Source organism: Oncorhynchus mykiss, chromosome 1 (assembly GCF_013265735.2).
Source record: "Oncorhynchus mykiss isolate Arlee chromosome 1, USDA_OmykA_1.1, whole genome shotgun sequence".
In the NCBI taxonomy this organism is placed as follows: domain Eukaryota; kingdom Metazoa; phylum Chordata; class Actinopteri; order Salmoniformes; family Salmonidae; genus Oncorhynchus; species Oncorhynchus mykiss.
The window spans coordinates 8,185,270-8,200,358 of record NC_048565.1 but is presented as its reverse complement, the minus strand read 5'-3'; the positions used below and the strand labels follow the sequence as shown (position 1 = coordinate 8,200,358).

At 40.6% G+C, this 15,089-nt stretch overlaps 2 protein-coding genes across 2 annotated transcripts; both read right to left on the bottom strand.

The window, feature by feature from the left end:
* Nucleotides 1–692: 692 nt before the first annotated feature.
* Nucleotides 693–7,677, bottom strand: LOC110529566 (5-hydroxytryptamine receptor 3A). The gene is made up of 10 exons (XM_021611929.2): nt 7,527–7,677; nt 7,159–7,222; nt 6,321–6,490; nt 6,087–6,131; nt 5,695–5,801; nt 2,870–3,039; nt 2,397–2,569; nt 1,968–2,178; nt 1,581–1,784; nt 693–1,317 (listed from the first exon to the last, which is right to left on the bottom strand). The coding sequence occupies exons 1-10, from the start codon at nt 7,554–7,556 to the stop codon at nt 1,019–1,021; spliced, it is 1,473 nt and encodes a 490-aa protein (XP_021467604.2). The 5' UTR covers nt 7,557–7,677; the 3' UTR covers nt 693–1,018.
* Nucleotides 7,678–9,130: 1,453 nt separating this feature from the next.
* LOC110529481 (receptor-transporting protein 2) lies at nt 9,131–12,430 on the bottom strand. Its single transcript, XM_021611716.2, has 2 exons — nt 12,185–12,430; nt 9,131–10,997 (listed from the first exon to the last, which is right to left on the bottom strand). The coding sequence occupies exons 1-2, from the start codon at nt 12,337–12,339 to the stop codon at nt 10,649–10,651; spliced, it is 504 nt and encodes a 167-aa protein (XP_021467391.2). The 5' UTR covers nt 12,340–12,430; the 3' UTR covers nt 9,131–10,648.
* Between the last annotated feature and the right edge of the window lie 2,659 nt (nt 12,431–15,089).

The window sequence follows — 15,089 nt, the reverse complement described above, 5'->3', positions numbered from 1 at the left end:
GATCTACAGTACCACTGTAGACAGGGAGGAGATCTACAGTACCACTGTAGACATTGAGGAGATCTACAGTACCACTATAGACATTGAGGAGATCTACAGTACCACTATAGACAGGGAGGAGGAGATCTACAGTACCACTGTAGACAGGGAGGAGATCTACAGTACCACTGTGGACAGGGAGGAGGAGATCTACACTACCACTGTAGACATTGAGGAGATCTACAGTACCACTATAGACAGGGAGGAGATCTACAGTACCACTATAGACAGGGAGGAGATCTACAGTACCACTGTAGACAGGGAGGAGATCTACAGTACCACTGTAGACAGGGAAACCCTTAACAAGGAGTTGTAGTCAGTTTTGGAATGGGTGGCCAGTAATAAACTGGAACGGAACATCTCTAAAACTAAGAGCATTGTATGGACCCCAGGAAGAGTAGCTGCTGCTTTTGTAACAGCTGATGGGGATCCTAAGAAAATACGCCAAAATAACTTCCTGTATGTCGACACTCTAATCAAACAAGGATGTGGTTTTTGGATGATCCCCTACTTTGCATGTCATTGATCCGTGTCTTGCGTGACAGATCTTCATCTTCATCATCATTGATCCACCATCAACATTACAATTCAGAAAACATCTCAGATGACCCCAATGAATTGTTCTTAGTGATGAAACAGTGGTTTTTGTGAAAGTATGTTTATTTGTCAAAGAAAAATAAATGTAATCTAATATAGTAATATATAAGTCACACACAGCCAGAAGATCAAACAAGCGATCGTTGAAGTTATGCTAATTTTAAGGTAATTGTTTTTAAATCTCAACAGCAGTTGACAACATGGGAGACTCTTAGGTCTTGTACACGGTGGTGTAGTGGAGGGTAAGCACTCTTTCCACACATTTTGTATTTTACACAAACATTTAGCCACCTATCGTGGAAAAATGTGAAGAACATATCAGGAGCATTTCTCTATTCACAGCGAATGGCGTTTAACCACCTATTTTTTTTTAACCAGTACATCACTGTTTGTACGAATTACTCCAGATGCTGAGGATGACGATGAAGCTGAAGGTGATGAAGATGCAGTAGACGCCAAACAGCAGCCGGTCGAGGATGTAGCCCACCTGCATCCAGTCCTGGGAGATCTGGTTCCCGTCCACATGCTGGGCCACCTGGAGGCGGATGGACTGGAGCTCATTGCCCAGCTTCCTCAGCTCCGCCAGGGCTGGATCGTCTGCCTCAGCCCACATCTTACCTGGTTCTCCTGTTTGAACCTGTCTCTCCACCGTCACTAGAGGGCAGACTTTCACGTCTGTTTCTTAGAGACAAGAGGGAAGGAAGGGAGAAAGGAGAAATTATGAATATACCTCCTAAAGACAGAAATGATTGGTTGTCTAAGGTCGGACCTTAGACTAGTCAAGTGTCTGGAAAAATGTATCAGAGTGATTCCTGCATTTATGTTACTGTTCAGGCCTGTGATTAAATGCTTCACTATATTGCATTGGGTTGAACAAGACAAGGATCTGCTAACTGAATGAAAGTCTGTGTAATTGTAAATCCCTGGAGGATCAGACAGGGTACCTCTTGAAACTGGATTGAGGATGACCTTGTCCTCTCTGGATTTCTGAGGCAGCCAGACGAGGGTGCCCATGAAGCGCAGGATGAGCACTCGGACCCAGCCTGGCACTGGGTGGAAGTTACTGGAGCCGACCAGGAGGTTGGTGATGAGAATAGTCTCCAGCAGGCTGGCCACCATCAGAGCCAAGCAGATGGCGAAGAACACATCTGTATGTGCAGGAGGAGGGAGGTGAAGAGAAGAAATATTCAGCAACTCATAGGAGGACAAAGGAAGTGGACTTCAAAATGATACTTGACCCTAACCAGCTAATCCAATAACACAAAGTAAACATCTACATTTATGACTTACGAAAAATATGGTGTTTCCAGTACACATGTTTTCATACTCACTTATCAGTGGAATGGTGCTTCCTGTAACGGGCAGCAGGTTATTTATGATGAGTAGGAAGACTGAGTAGCCCAAAATAAGGGTCATCTTGAAGGAGGAGCGGTCCACGTTTTGGGGAGGCAGCAGGAAGCTGAAGAGATCCACAGTGATGAGGAAGCAGCTGGGGATCAGGAGGTTCACCACGTAGAGGGTGGCTCTGCGCCTCAGGATAATCTACAGTTTAGAGACACAATGGTGAATGAAAATCTTCAACGGTGATCTGGCTTGGTGCAGTCGATTCCCATATCAGACAAGACAAAGCCATAATTATCTGGGTTAGCATCCTATGTGTGAAACAGGAACTAGTCTCTGAAACAAAACTAACGCTAGAAATATAGAGAGCTCAACATTCAGTACTAGTAGAGCTAAATTACAGTTCTTTGGGTTCGTACGTAAAAGCAGAGCTCATCATAGGGGTTGCTTTCTCCCTGATCAAATGATGATAACTTGAACTTGCTGGATTTGATGTCCATCAGCTCCCACTCCCCTTCAGTGGACAACACGCTAATGGAGCGTTTCAGGATGTCCTCCACCTTCTTCCCTAAAATAATCCTTATGTCCGACACTGCAGGGGAGAAAAATGAATGGGACATACTGGGATGAATGGGTTGAACCTATATGGAAGCAGAACATGATCTGTACTGAGGGGATGGTAAACTTGGGCCTAACACCAAACAGATCCCTTGGTTGACACCAAGTAATTTATCAAAAACTAAATTGAACCAATGGACCATCCTGTTTCGTACCTATCATTTCAGATCACAAGAGAGTCAGGATGTTTTTTTGGGAGAGAAGGAGTGATGGGTTTGGCGTCTGACCCTTATGTTCAAGTAAGTCCTAAAGCATGGTTGCATTGACGTCTTACCGTGGTGGATGTAGGATCTGAAAGTGAAGGTGCAGTTCTGGACGTCAAAGGGGAAGGTGTAGATCTCCAGGTTACAGGAGCTAACCACTCTGACAGGGTTGGCGTCTCGCACTATACCAGAGTGCTTAATGTACACATAAGGGACGATGGGAGCTCTGTTTTCATCCATACTGTAAAACAGGGTGAAATAGGGGGACAATTTCAAACCATGGGCATGATATAAGTCATGTGTTTTAAAGTTCTAAACTGAATCAGTCACTTGTGCAATAAAAAGGGACAGAATTAAAGTGTTTGTTAAAACTTCTTATGGCTGCAGGGGCAGTATTGAGTAGCTTGGATGAAAGGTGCCCAGAGGTACCCAGAGTAAATGGCCTGCTCCTCATTCCCATTTGCTAATATATGCATATTATTAGTAGTATTGGATAGAAAACACTCTGAAGTTTTTAAAACTGTTTGAATTATGTCTGTGAGTATAAGAGAACTCATATGACAGGCAAAAACCTGAGAAGAAATCTAAACAGGAAGTGAGAAATCTGAGGTTGGTCGATTTTCAACCCAGGCCCTATTGAATTCACAGTGGGATATGGATGAAGTTGCACTTCCCAAGGCTTCCACTAGATGTCAACCGTCTTTAGAAACTTGAATGAGGCTTCTACTGTGTTGTGGGGCTGAATGAGAGGGGAATGAGTCAGGTTACTGGCAGAGAGCCATTTCCTGGTCATGCGCATTTCACTTGATATCGACCTGCATTCCATGGCTCCTCTACACACAAAGGAATTATTTGGAACTTTTTTGAAGATTTATGATAAAAACATCCTAAAGATTGATTGTATACTTAGTTTGAAATGTTTCTAAGACCTGTAATATAACTTTTTGAAGTTTTTGTCCGAAGTTATGTCTGACCTGCACGAGCGTGTGGATATGTGTACCTAACGCGCTAACAAGTAGCTACTTGGACATAAATAATGGACATTATCGAACAAATCAAGCATTTATTGTGGAACTGCGATTCCTGGGAGTGCATTCTGATGAAGATCATCAAAGGTAAGGGAATATTTATAATGTAATTTCTGATTTCTGTTGACTCCAACATGGCGGAAAATGTTATTTGTTTTCTGAGCGCCGTACTCAGATTATAGCATGGTTTGCTTTTTCCGTAAAGTTTTTTTGAAATCTGACACAGCGGTTGCATTAAGGAGAGGTATATCTATATTTCCATGTCTAGCACTTACATTTTCATCGACATTTATATTGAGTATTTCTGTAAAATTATGTGGCTCTCTGCAATATCACCGGATGTTTTTGGGAACTAGTGAACGTAACGCGCCAATGTAAACTCAGATTTTTTTATATAAATATGAACTTTATCAAACAAAACATACATGTATTGTGTAACATGAAGTCCTATGAGTGGCATCTGATGAAGATCATCAAAGGTTAGTGATTCATTTTATCTCTATTTGTGCTTTTTGTGACTCCTCTCTTTGGCTGGAATTTTTTTTTTTCTTTGGCTTGGTGGTGACCTAACATAATCGTTTGTGGTGCTTTCGCTGTAAAGCATATTTGAAATCGGACACTGTGGTGGAATTAACAACAAGATTACCTTTAAAACGGTATAAAATACATGTATGTTTGAGGAATTGTAATTATGAGAATTCTGTTGTTGTGAATTTGACGCCCTGTACTTTCACTGGCTGTTGTCATATCGATCCCGTTAACGCGATTGCAGCCCTAAGAAGTTTTTAAGATGTCTTCACCCTCGCTGAATTCTAATTAGCATAATAAAAACATCCCTATCAAAATCTTTTTAAGCTGGAGATTTGTAGGGCCTGTGTCTCAATCCACCACATCGGCCAATGACGGCCTTCTGCATCTGCGGTGGAAGGTGGCTGAGTTATAGTTGTGTTTGTCAGACCATTCGACATCCTGAAAATCGGTCTTCTCTCGAAAACGTCTGTCTGAGTCCAAACAAACTAATATGACTGTCACAAATACTCAAAATTCTCCATTTTGCTCTACGACCCCCATAAATTCATGAGACTCGTTTGAAGTAGTTACCGCCGATCTCCCAACTTCATTCCTAACTACACCTCGGAAATGTGTTTACATCCCTGTAAGTGAGCCTTTATCCTTTGACAAGGTAATCCATCCACCTGACAGGTGTGGAATATCAAGAAGCTGTTTAAAGAGCATGATTATTACACAGGTGCACCTTGTGCTGGGGACAATAAAAGGCCACTCTAAAATGTGCAGTTTTGTCACACAAAACAATGCCACAGATGTCTCAAGTTTTGAGGGAGCATGCAATTGGCATGCTGACTGCAGGAATGTCCTGTGTTCATTTCTCTACCATAAGCTGCCTCCAACGTCATTTTAGAGAATTTGGCAGTACATCCGGCCACACAAGCGCAGTGTATGAAGTTGTGAGGGCTAGTGGTTTCCTGATGCCAACATTGTGAACAGAGTTCCCCATGGTGACGGTGGGGTTATGGTATGGGGCAGGCATAAGCTACGGACAACGAACATAATTTAATTTGATCAATTGTCAATTTGAATGCACAAAAGTACCGCAACGACATCCTGAGATCCATTGTGAGGCCCATTTTTTAAATGATACATTGCCTGATCTTTCGTTTATCTCTCAGATATAGGACAGACACTTTAAAACAAACTTCCTTTTCATCATTTTTTGATTGTGTTTTTCCATGTATTAGTCTGTTATTCAATGTGTTTCTATGGGCTAATATCAGGAAGACCAAAGTCAACGTTTCATCAAAAAAATAAGTATATCGTATCTATATAGACTATAGAGATGTTTAACTCACAATTCATTGATTACCACATCTGGTGACCAGAACCTTTCCCTGGGGAGAGAAATATTGGCAGAGCCGCATTGGACTGGGTCCCAGCTGAAAAATTCATTCTCCCATTCCTAAAACAACACATTAGCAACAATACAATATGTTTGTAAGCAGCATTCACAATTATAATATGATGTTAGGATTGTAATACAGTCAAAGATTAAATGTATTTGTTTTTTTTTAACCAAATATATATCACTATTGCTATCCAGTACATATTGGTGCCCTAACAAATATGAAGTAATGTGAAGTAACGTCCTTAACACAGGTGCTGTAGGAGAATCAGAAACCAAAGTGCACATTGATAATGACTCCCATACACTGTGTACGTATACTTGCAAAAATAATAAGTTTACCTTCACCAGCCAAATGTAGGTATACAACAGTTGTGCTTTTTCCTCCTGAAAAGAGAATTAGTTTTCCTACAAAGTAAAGGCAATAAAGACACATTTTACATACGTCTACGAAACAGGATGTGGAGGAACATTCAGAACTATATAGCACATGTCAAATACATTGATGGATTTAATGGTTTGTCTCCTCAGGTGAACTAGTTGAAAGGGATACCATGCTGTCCTACTACTCCTTACCACACCCAGGATGCCGTAGAGAGTGAAGTACATGCTGATGTTGGTGGGGGTTGAGAGGTTCATGACAGGTCGTATGGAGTACAATGTCATGACGTTCTCCAGGGCGGCCAGAAGGGATATGGTGTTGGGGTTGGTGCAGTTCACCACTATCTTACATCTCAGGCATGGCGCTGGGGAAACAATGGTAACCATGCTGCTTTAAATTGTGGTTTTGTTATGACCCTGTGTGGCCCAGTTGGTAAAACATGATGCTGCAATGCCAGAGTTGTTGGTTCAATTCCCACAGGGGACCTGTGGGAGGGTAGCCTAGTGGTTAGAGCGTTGGACTAATAACCGGAAGGTTGCAAGTTCAAACCCCCGAATAGGCAGTTAACCCACTGTTCCTAGGCTGTCATTGGCCGTCATTGAAAATAAGAATTTGTTCTTAACTGACTTGCCTAGTTAAATTAAATAAATATATGTATTCACTCACTATGTTGCTCTGGATATGAGAATCTGGTAAATTAGGTCAAATATAAGAACATCTTCAGTGAAAAGTCTTTAATTTTACCAACTAATGGGGTTCCTGCCTACTGTAGATATCATTATTAGAATCTTGTTTGAATGATGAAGACCTTGGTACTTTTTCATATGATGGTGAAATGAATTGACTGCAAACCCACAAATAAATTATGTTAAGAACTTGATGGTTAAGGTATCAGATACCCCAAGTAATATCAAAAAGTTAACATAAAACTAAATAATAAATGAAAACAAACTATTACTCAAATATAATACTTTAAGTTTGCTTAAATTAGTTGACTTTACTCATTTTTTCCCGTGTCCAAGCTGTACCTACCCTGTACCATGATACAGCAGATGATGAACAGAACCTGGTGGGAACTGACCCACCATCGTTGAGACTGAAATAGCAATAAAAAAAAATCACTATTAGGTTCAAAGGTCAAACTGTATTTTAGAGATACGGTCCATTGTTTAGTGTATGTTTGATAATTAACACAATTTGTATAACACCATGAATGACTTTATGAATTCAAACCTTAATTTACCTTAAATTAAATGTACCTCTCTCATTACTTGATAGACACCGATCAAATGTTTTGACCAATTACAGTAAATGCATTGAAGCACAACACACAGACACACAACTTAAGTAACGTAAAACCCCCAATTGTAACAAAAGGCATTAGAATGAAAGATATTTACCTCCATTTTGGAAAAATCCTTGGCTGCCATTAAGCAGCAAGCTACAAGTTCTTGACCGTTTCGATCCTCTGGCTGAAGAATTGTTCAGAGCAAAGCTTTGTTTCCTAACACCCATCGATAGCACCTCTTCACCAGCTGGAACAAATTGTACATATACAGACTAATTTGCATAGTTAAACACTTATGTTGATGTATTGTCATGTCATATCATAATTTGCTGTTGGAGAATCCACAGAAAATCTTACAGCTCCAGACTGTTTTCAAGTTTTAACACAGTTCTCCTGCAACAAAGATCTCTGATACGTTAGAAGTGACACGAGGATTCAATGATATTCTTGATTGTGCAATCAAACTAAAGTGTTGTAGAAATGTGGTAGAAATATGCCTAGCAACAGAGAAGACCATGAGTGAGATCCATAAACTTTGGGGCAAATGAGGTGGTCAGTAGAGCAGGTGAACTCTTGTGGTACAGAGCTACTTTACCTGCAGGGGGTTGGATACAAAACAGGCGTGAGCCACAGTAAATGGCTGTGGTGGAGGGTGAAGTTGCCCATAGAAGCTGATCCTGGGTCAGTGTATCATTTTCCACACTAATGGTTAAGGTTAGGATTGGCGGAGGGGAAGCTGATCCTACATCTGTACCTAGGGGACATTTCACCCCAGAGCTGTGGTGTACCAACCTACGCAACAAGTGCAACCAGTGGGCATCTGACGATAGTGTACCACAGCTCTGCAGACAATACACATACTGGGCTATGGAAATGAGCTGGGGGGGTTCACCTCAGCACACAAAGGAACAGGTGTCCCAATGTCCCCCCATTCAGCTCTCCCACCCAAATAATTAGTTATATAACTTATGAAATGTTATGAAATGGTAATGTTTATTCTATATCTCGTGTCTGATACAACATAGAGGCTGATAATTTAATTATAGATGGGCGGTAATATGAGTCCTGAAATTAGTTCATGACTAAATTAAGGAGACCTCTTTATTCGTAGATATCTGCAATCAAGTACTAATGTGTCTGTAAACATCAGCATCATGTTAAGACGAACATTCCAATAATTATGGGCCAAAATTCACCCTACTTATTGTGGGAGGGTTGTGGAAGGCTACCAGAAACGTTTGACCCAAGTTAAACTATTTAAAGGCAATGCTCCCAAATACTAATTGAGTGTATGTCCACTTCTGACCCACTGGGAATGTGACGAAGGAAATAAAAGCTGTAATAAATCATTCTCTCTAGTAATTATTCTGACATTTCACATTCTTAAAATAAAGTGATGATCCTAACTGACCTAAGACAGCGAATGTTTACTAGGATTAAATGTCAGGAATTGTGAACAACTGAGTTTAAAATGTATTTGGCTGAGGTGTGTGTAAACTTCCGACTTCAACTGTAGATGTTTGCAATCAAGTATTACTGTCTCTGTAAACATCAGCATCGTGTTAAGATGAACATTCAAATAATTGTCGCTAGGAGTAGCTAAACGTGTGTGTATGGAGGAAACGGTACTAAAATACAGTTAATCCTTTTTAACTTCATCATCACGCTGCCAATAATACATTCGATTCACACAATGATTGGGAAGAAATGCAAATGAGTTCATAAAGCCATTTTATTTACATTGTCTTTGACAAAGGGGGGGGGGGGGGTTGTGGCCAGTGCAGGCCTGTCACCGTTACCATAAAGGCTAAGTCATCATCATGAAAGAGGAAGAGGATATGTGGTGTATTTATTTTGGTTATGGGTAATAAACTTCCACGTAAGAATACAAAAGAGTGACATGTTGTGTCTTGTAGTAGTTCACGCCTAATATCACACCCCATCATCAACAAATGTCTTGTGCAATAAAACTTGTTTCGCCTTCATTAGATTGGATTACAACTACAAATAGACACACTGTGGAGTAAGACAGGAAATACACAGACCCAACAGTATTGTTGGTGTACCAGCAGAATAATTCAATGACAGTAATAAAGCTTTGTGTCACGCTGGCTATCGTCAAACTTCCTGTCATAAATCAACCAAGGCGCAGTGTGCATGTAGTTCCACGTCTTTTAATGAAAGTGAAACAGAAACAACCAAGAAACAAACAGGTAAACAGAAAAAAGAAAAAAAAGACCGTGACACAACACGAGGTGCACACAAACACACAGGGAAAAAATAATTACCCACAAAACACAGGTGGGAAAAGGCTACCTAAGTATGGTTCTCAATCAGGGACAACGATTTACAGCTGCCTCTGATTGGGAACCATACCAGGTCAAACACATAGAAATAGAAAACATAGAAAAAACACATAGAATGCCCACCCCTCAACTCACGCCCTGACCAAACCAAAATAGAGACATAAAAAAGGAACTAAGGTCAGGACGTGACACATTGTTTGTACACACACTGGAACAGCTGCAAAATAAAGGCAATCCATTTCCTCTTCAAAGGAATCACAAGTAGAGGAACCTTCTCTACCTCTCTAACCCCACATAGCTGAGGAACCTTCTCTACCTCTCTAACCCCACATAGCTGAGGAAAATTCTCTACTTCTCTAACCTCACATAGCTGAGGAACCTTCTCTACTTCTCTAACCTCACATAGTAGAGGAACCTTCTCTACCTCTCTAATCTCACATAGTAGAGGAACCTTCTCTACCTCTCTAACCTCACATAGCTGAGGAACCTTCTCTACTTCTCTAACCTCACATAGTAGAGGAACCTTCTCTACCTCTCTAATCTCACATAGTAGAGGAACCTTCTCTACCTCTCTAACCTCACATAGCCGAGGAACCTTCTCTACTTCTCTGAACCTTCTCTACCTCTTTAATCTCACATAGTAGAGGAACCTTCTCTACCTCTCTAACCTCACATAGCTGAGGAACCTTCTCTACCTCTCTAATCTCACGTTGCTGAGGCTCTTATTCCACTTTCGTTGTGCCCTGTGCAGCCACACCTATCTTCCACCAGTTCCACCAGTGTCTCACTGCATTTATTTAATCAACAAATAGCTTTAGCAATTAGACATTAGGGTGTACCCAATGACCACTAGATATAGACAAGTAAAACAAAGAGAAATATTATAAAAAGTGTATTAGGGCGTATACCAGTCTATTTCTACCATATTCTACCGGGCTTTAAAACGCTTTGTGCAAAGGCCCATACTGCAGGCTTCGCAATGGGCACTCTCATGGGGGGGACCTTCATCGTCTTCGTCATCGAAATCACGTCTGTTTCTCTTGCCCAGGTTCTCGCGGTAGCACTTGACACGAATCTTCTCCATCAGTTTCTCCAGTAGGACTTCGAGTTTCTCCTCATCGAAACTGGCCTCCTCCATAAGAGCGCCGTCACATTGCCTGCATTCCTGACGCAAACATCGCACTTTCACCATTCCCTGCCCTGACGATAGATGCATGTGAAACACCACATTCACCCGGCCAGAGGACCAACTTCTGTTACACTTGGAGCACTTGAACCTTCATGTGGAAATTGGAGAAAAAAGGGGGAAGTGGGTTTCAGACACAAGCAGCTTTTAACAGAGCAATTGTTGAAATCCATTACGGTGCTGTTGTCATCAACTTGTGTTATACTTTGCGCAAGTATTCTTCGTAATTCAACCCCAGGCACAGTCTTTACCTGGTGTTGACTTACAAATAATTCAGTCTTTACCTGGTGTTGAATTACAAATAATTGCATTCAAACATACTTTTTGAGAGGGCTACATGAAAGCTAGAGAAATATACTGAACAATATACTGAAGAAAATTATGTAAAGTGTTGGTCCCTTGTTCCATGAGCTGAAGTAAAATATCCCCAAACTTTTCCATACGCACAAGCTTATTTCTCTCAAATTTTGTGCACAAATTTGTCTACATCCCTGTTAGTGAGCATTTCTCCTTTGCCAAGATAATCCATCAACCTGACAGGTGTGGCATATCAATAAGCTGATTAAAGAGCATGATCATTACACAGGTGCACTTTGTGCTGGGGACAATAAAAGACCACTCTAAAATGTGCAGTTTTGTCACACAACACAATGCCACAGATGTCTTAAGTTTTGAGGGAGCATGCAATTTGGAATGCTGACTGCAGGAATGTCCACCAGAGATGTTGCCAGAGCTCATTTAATTTCTCTACCATAAGCCGTCCCCAACATTGTTTTAGAGAATTTGGCAATACTTGCAACCGGCCTCACAACCGCAGACCGTGTGTAATCAAGCCAGCCCAGGACCTCCACATCCGGCTTCTTCACCTGCCGGATCGTCTGAGGGGGGGTGCTGAGGCTTATTTCTGTCTGTAATAAAGCCCTTTTGTGGGGAAAAACTCATTCTGATTGACTAATCAGCCCTAATCCATGGATTTCACATGACTGGGCAGGGGTGCAGCCATGCACCCAATTGACTGATTTCCTCATATGAACTGTAACTCCGTAAAATCATTGAAATTGTTGCTTTTATATTTTTGTTCAGCATACAGTTTAAATATATCTATCTACTATAGTTTAAAACATTTTACAGCATTTACCCTTTAAATTAATACTTCAATGTCAACTATCAGTCTAATGTATTTAATTTATCAGATACACACAATGACCTGTTTTTGGTTGTCTATGTTAGCACCTAACAGGTAACACACACAGTGCAACAATATCAAAGGACTCCTACCTTCCAAATGCCCCACTGATGTACTGATGCCAGCCAAATTGCACATTGTCTGCCTTAATGGACTCATCAAACTCGATACGCCAGCGGTCTCTCTTATTCCTCTTCAGATTATTGACCTTTGATTGAAAAATCCTAATCCATTCTCGGTTAGTCATTGCTCTTTTGGTGAAGTAGCCAAACCCTTTGACTTGTTGTTGTTATCCTTCTTCTTCACACACACTTATACTGTAGCTAAGAATGACCTGGCAGTTATGCAAATAGCTTTCTTAAAACTGTTGCCTTCAACAGGAATGCTATGGGGAAAGTGAAACTTAAGTGTGCTGTTAGGTTTCTATTTCAACTGATAGTCCTGGCCCAGCTATCACATTTGTTTCCTTAGAAGTTGTGGGAATGTACATGTTTTGTTTCCCATAGGTTCTGAGAACAAAGCCATACGTTTCCTGACCGGTACAACTCAACCTTATTGAAAGGTTCTGAGAACAAGAAGTATACATTTTTCCTGTTCTGGGAACCTTCATTTTTTAGATTGCAGCAAGGTTCTGAGAATGTTTTACTATGCTTCCCTGTGGGTTTAAAGGTTCTGAGAATGTTTTACTATGCTTCCCTGGGGGTTTAAAGGTTCTGAGAATGTTTTACTATGCTTCCCTGGGGGTTTAAAGGTTCTGAGAATGTTTTACTATGCTTCCCTGGGGGTTTAAAGGTTCTGAGAATGTTTTACTATGCTTCCCTGGGGGTTTAAAGGTTCTGAGAATGTTTTACTATGCTTCCCTGTGGGTTTAAAGGTTCTGAGAATGTTTTACTATGCTTCCCTGGGGGTTTAAAGGTTCTGATAATGTTTTACTATGTTTCCCTGGGGGTTTAAAGGTTCTGAGAATGTTTTACTACGCTTCCCTGGGGGTTTAAAGGTTCTGATAATGTTTTACTCTGCTTCCCTGTGGGCTTAAAGGTTCTGAGAATGTTTTACTATGTTTCCCTGGGGGTTTAAAGGTTCTGAGAATGTTTTACTATGTTTCCCTGGGGGTTTAAAGGTTCTGAGAATGTTTTACTCTGCTTCCCTGGGGGTTTAAAGGTTCTGATAATGTTTTACTATGTTTCCCTGGGGCTTTAAAGGTTCTGAGAATGTTTTACTACGCTTCCCTGGGGGTTTAAAGGTTCTGAGAATGTTTTACTATGTTTCCCTGGGGGTTTAAAGGTTCTGAGAATGTTTTACTACGCTTCCCTGGGGGTTTAAAGGTTCTGAGAATGTTTTACTATGCTTCCCTGGGGGTTTAAAGGTTCTGAGAATGTTTGACTATGCTTCCCTGGGGGTTTAAAGGTTCTGAGAATGTTTTACTATGCTTCCCTGAGGGTTTAAAGGTTCTGAGAATGTTTTACTCTGCTTCCCTGTGGGTTTAAAGGTTCTGAGAATGTTTGACTATGCTTCCCTGGGGGTTTAAAGGTTCTGAGAATGTTTTACTATGTTTCCCTGGGGGTTTAAAGGTTCTGAGAATGTTTTACTCTGCTTCCCTGGGGGTTTAAAGGTTCTGAGAATGTTTTACTATGTTTCCCTGGGGGTTTAAAGGTTCTGAGAATGTTTTACTATGCTTCCCTGGGGGTTTAAAGGTTCTGAGAATGTTTTACTCTGCTTCCCTGGGGGGTTAAAGGTTCTGAGAATGTTTTACTACGCTTCCCTGGGGGTTTAAAGGTTCTGAGAATGTTTTACTCTGCTTCCCTGGGGGGTTAAAGGTTCTGAGAATGTTTTACTACGCTTCCCTGGGGGTTTAAAGGTTCTGAGAATGTTTTACTATGTTTCCCTGGGGGTTTAAAGGTTCTGAGAATGTTTTACTATGCTTCCCTGGGGGTTTAAAGGTTCTGAGAATGTTTTACTATGCTTCCCTGGGGGGTTAAAGGTTCTGAGAATGGAAATGAAAGGTAATTTGAAGGTAATTACATTATGAGAACATGTTTCAATAACACTGCTTGCTAAAGTTAACTGTTTTGAACTCCAAACACAGATAGGACACATTATTTCTTTAGGCATTAATCATGCAAACACATTTTTTTCCTTGTGGCACAGTGTCAATGTGATATTCTGTTTTCTATCCATGGAATTAGTCCAATGCCCCATCAGGATTGAGCTAGTATGGCATGTTTTTTTTTTACTCATACAGAGCTGTTCATTTTAGTCTATTCAAATAAACCCAATTTCAAAGGAAACAAGCACTCATTAAGATCAGGTATGGCCAATTAGTGGGTGCGGCCAACACACCTGGACACATTTAACGAGATAGATGCTAGAGTTTTTTTTATTGCTGGGAAAATAATGTTTTTAACTACATTTCTTACAAGGTTCTTTGCATATTATTAATGTTTTCTTGTAGTTTTTATGGAAAGTTTTCTTATTGTTCTGAGAACATGACTTGAAATAGATCCATGAGGAAACCTGCAGAAAATATTATGCTGAAGTACTGAAATTCCCATATAAGAAACATATGGTTCTCAGAACATTATGTGCTAGCTGGGTATCCTGCGCCGTTCCCAAAATGTTGTGCGAAGGATGTACGCAAAATAATAGGACAACCATGCTCTCACCAAGCTCAAAGAGACAAATGGTTGTCAGAATGTAACCGCTGTTAATAATATTTTGTGAATTTCACCAGGTTCATATCTTAATATAGCATGTTAATTTGTTATTATGCATGCCTGAATGCTGGGGCAATAGGGGAGCGAGTATTTATGTCGTGCTCAAATAAATTTGATGCACTAGGAGAAGTAGGAACTCTTTTTCTGTCGTCTTCGGAAAAGTAAACATTGCTTTAAGTACAAAGTCATGCACACAGTGATTTGTTCATGAATAATGTTATATATTTAGAGTTGACTCATAAGTGGATTTGAAATGTAGATGTATATTTATTGTGTTAGTGTG

Excerpts from the sequence above, each read along its gene's own strand:
- LOC110529566 (XM_021611929.2), bottom strand. The coding sequence starts at position 7,556 with ATGGCAGCCAAGGATTTTTCCAAAATGGAG. Across the intron at positions 6,491-7,158 it reads CTGCTGTATCATGGTACAGG|CGCCATGCCTGAGATGTAAG; the intron begins GTAGGTACAGCT and ends TTGTTTCCCCAG. Across the intron at positions 2,179-2,396 it reads ATGATGAGCTCTGCTTTTAC|ATTATCCTGAGGCGCAGAGC; the intron begins GTACGAACCCAA and ends TCTAAACTGTAG.
- LOC110529481 (XM_021611716.2), bottom strand. The coding sequence starts at position 12,339 with ATGACTAACCGAGAATGGATTAGGATTTTTCAATCAAAGGTCAATAAT. Across the intron at positions 10,998-12,184 it reads ATCAGTGGGGCATTTGGAAG|GTTCAAGTGCTCCAAGTGTA; the intron begins GTAGGAGTCCTT and ends TTCCACATGAAG.